Here is a 1,840-nt window from a genome sequence, read left to right as displayed (position 1 = left end):
CTTCCGAAGATGCACGGAGACGTCGGAATTGGGCACTTCTCACAACCGCGTCATTACAGCTGTCAAGCTTTGTCGCGAAGTTCGTGGAGCTGTAGTCGGGGACGATCCAGAGTTGGCCATTAGAGCCAGGGATCGGAGTAACGTGATACGGAACGTTATAGGCAGTCGCGACGCAGATATCCAGCCGGATAGAAATGGAAAGAGTTTGCTGCTGTTGATGGAATATCAGAGATCCGCCCGACCCATCACTCATGGAAGTATAAAAGCTTCCCACGGGGTGGCTCATCGGTGGCGCATACGTAGTGGTAGTTCGGACCGGCGGAGACCTCGTAGTTGGGCCTGGCACGGGACGAGTGGGACCAATGGCTAACCAGCAGTTCCACGAAGACCCCCTTACACCGCCACTGATAGTGATGTCGCTCATGAGAACACCCTTGTTGGATTCGACGTGTAGACTGTCGAAGAAGTCGGCATTAATAGAAGGATCTTGGCAAGCAGCGAGGCGTACTTTAAAATCAGTAGAGCTATAGTCAGGCTTGACCCAATACTCGTAGTTAGAACCGGGGATGGGAGTTATGGTATAGGGGACGTCAGAGGCCGAAACACTACAGGACCCGACCGTGGCACTGATGCGTAGCACCTGCTTATCTTCGTCGAAATCTAAACGACCACCGTACCGGTTTGATCCCCTGCAACCGAAAGCGCCCATAGGATGGCTCTCAGGGATTGCTGGGGTGGGCTGCACCGTAGTGGTAGGAGCTTGTGTAGTTGCTGGTTGCGTGGGGGCGGGGCGGCTACTTAACCAGTATTCCCATGCTGACCCGCTACCAACGTTGACAGTGATATGGCTCATTAGAACACCATCTCTCGACTCCACCCGGAAGGTTTTGAAGGAGTCAGCATGGAGAACAGTAGATCTGCAGCTACTTACGGCTGCCTTGAAGTTGGTCGAGCTGTAATCAGGTACCACCCAAAACTCGTCAGAACCGTGAATAGGCGTCACAGTATAAGGGACGTCAGCAGAAGCGCCGCATTCACCGTCAATTACGCTTATGTGAACAGTCTGCTGGTCATTAGCGAATACAAGAGTACCGCCAGATGTAGCGGATGCTCTGCAAGCGTAGGTGCCCACAGGGTGGGAAGCGCGAACGCTTAGGATGAGGCTTAAGCAAGAGGTGATAGAAGAAAGGTATCTCATATAGGGAGGTTGTAACAAGCTACTGCGGATGAGGGATAACTCAAAAAATCAGTGATTCCAAACCCGGACGCCCCTGCGGCCTCATCCGGAGACGGGACGCCTGTCGAGCAGAGCCCACCTTACGCCAGTCTCGGGCGATGCGAAGTTCGTAGGTGGAACCACCGTAACTCAACGCCATCATCCGTGTGGAGTGTCTTTTAGGGGTAGCGGTGATCGAAGAGTTGTACAAAAGCCGTCACTGTTCAGGGCCCATCGATGCCGCTAAACCACTTGACCGCTGTGACAGCGGTCAAATGGTTCATGACAGTGTTCAACCATTCCTGGACGAGACGCCGAGGCGAGAGTGGCTCATATAAGACGCGACGCCTCTCAGGGACGAGACGTAAAGCGGAACCAACTTCTCGTCGCTGCAGTCTCCTAGATCCAAAGTTCTTTTTACAGAGACTGTGATGATGAGTGCTTTTCAGTTCCTTGTTTCTCTACTCGACGCGATGAAGCTCCTCTCCTTTGTTCCGCTCATAGCCGCATCGACCTCCACAAACGTTTATGACAGCAAGACTATCGTCTCGGTCACCTCCGCCGATGCTTTCGTCGACGTTCGGGATGTCCCAAAGCGTCTCGAAGATGCCAAGGTCGCGCTCA

General features: G+C 53.4%; 1 protein-coding gene across 1 annotated transcript; it reads right to left on the bottom strand.

Annotated features, from left to right (window-relative positions):
- Window positions 1-397: 397 nt before the first annotated feature.
- On the bottom strand, window positions 398-709 carry Pmar_PMAR019470 (hypothetical protein; the record flags this gene model as incomplete). The annotated part of the gene is made up of 1 exon (XM_002780078.1): window positions 398-709. A coding segment is annotated over one exon (312 nt), but the record flags the coding sequence as incomplete, so codon positions are not given.
- Window positions 710-1,840: the final 1,131 nt, after the last annotated feature.

Source organism: Perkinsus marinus (genome assembly GCF_000006405.1).
Source record: "Perkinsus marinus ATCC 50983 genomic scaffold scf_1104296944484, whole genome shotgun sequence".
NCBI lineage: Eukaryota > Perkinsozoa > Perkinsida > Perkinsidae > Perkinsus > Perkinsus marinus.
This window is presented reverse-complemented; position numbering and strand designations above follow the sequence as displayed.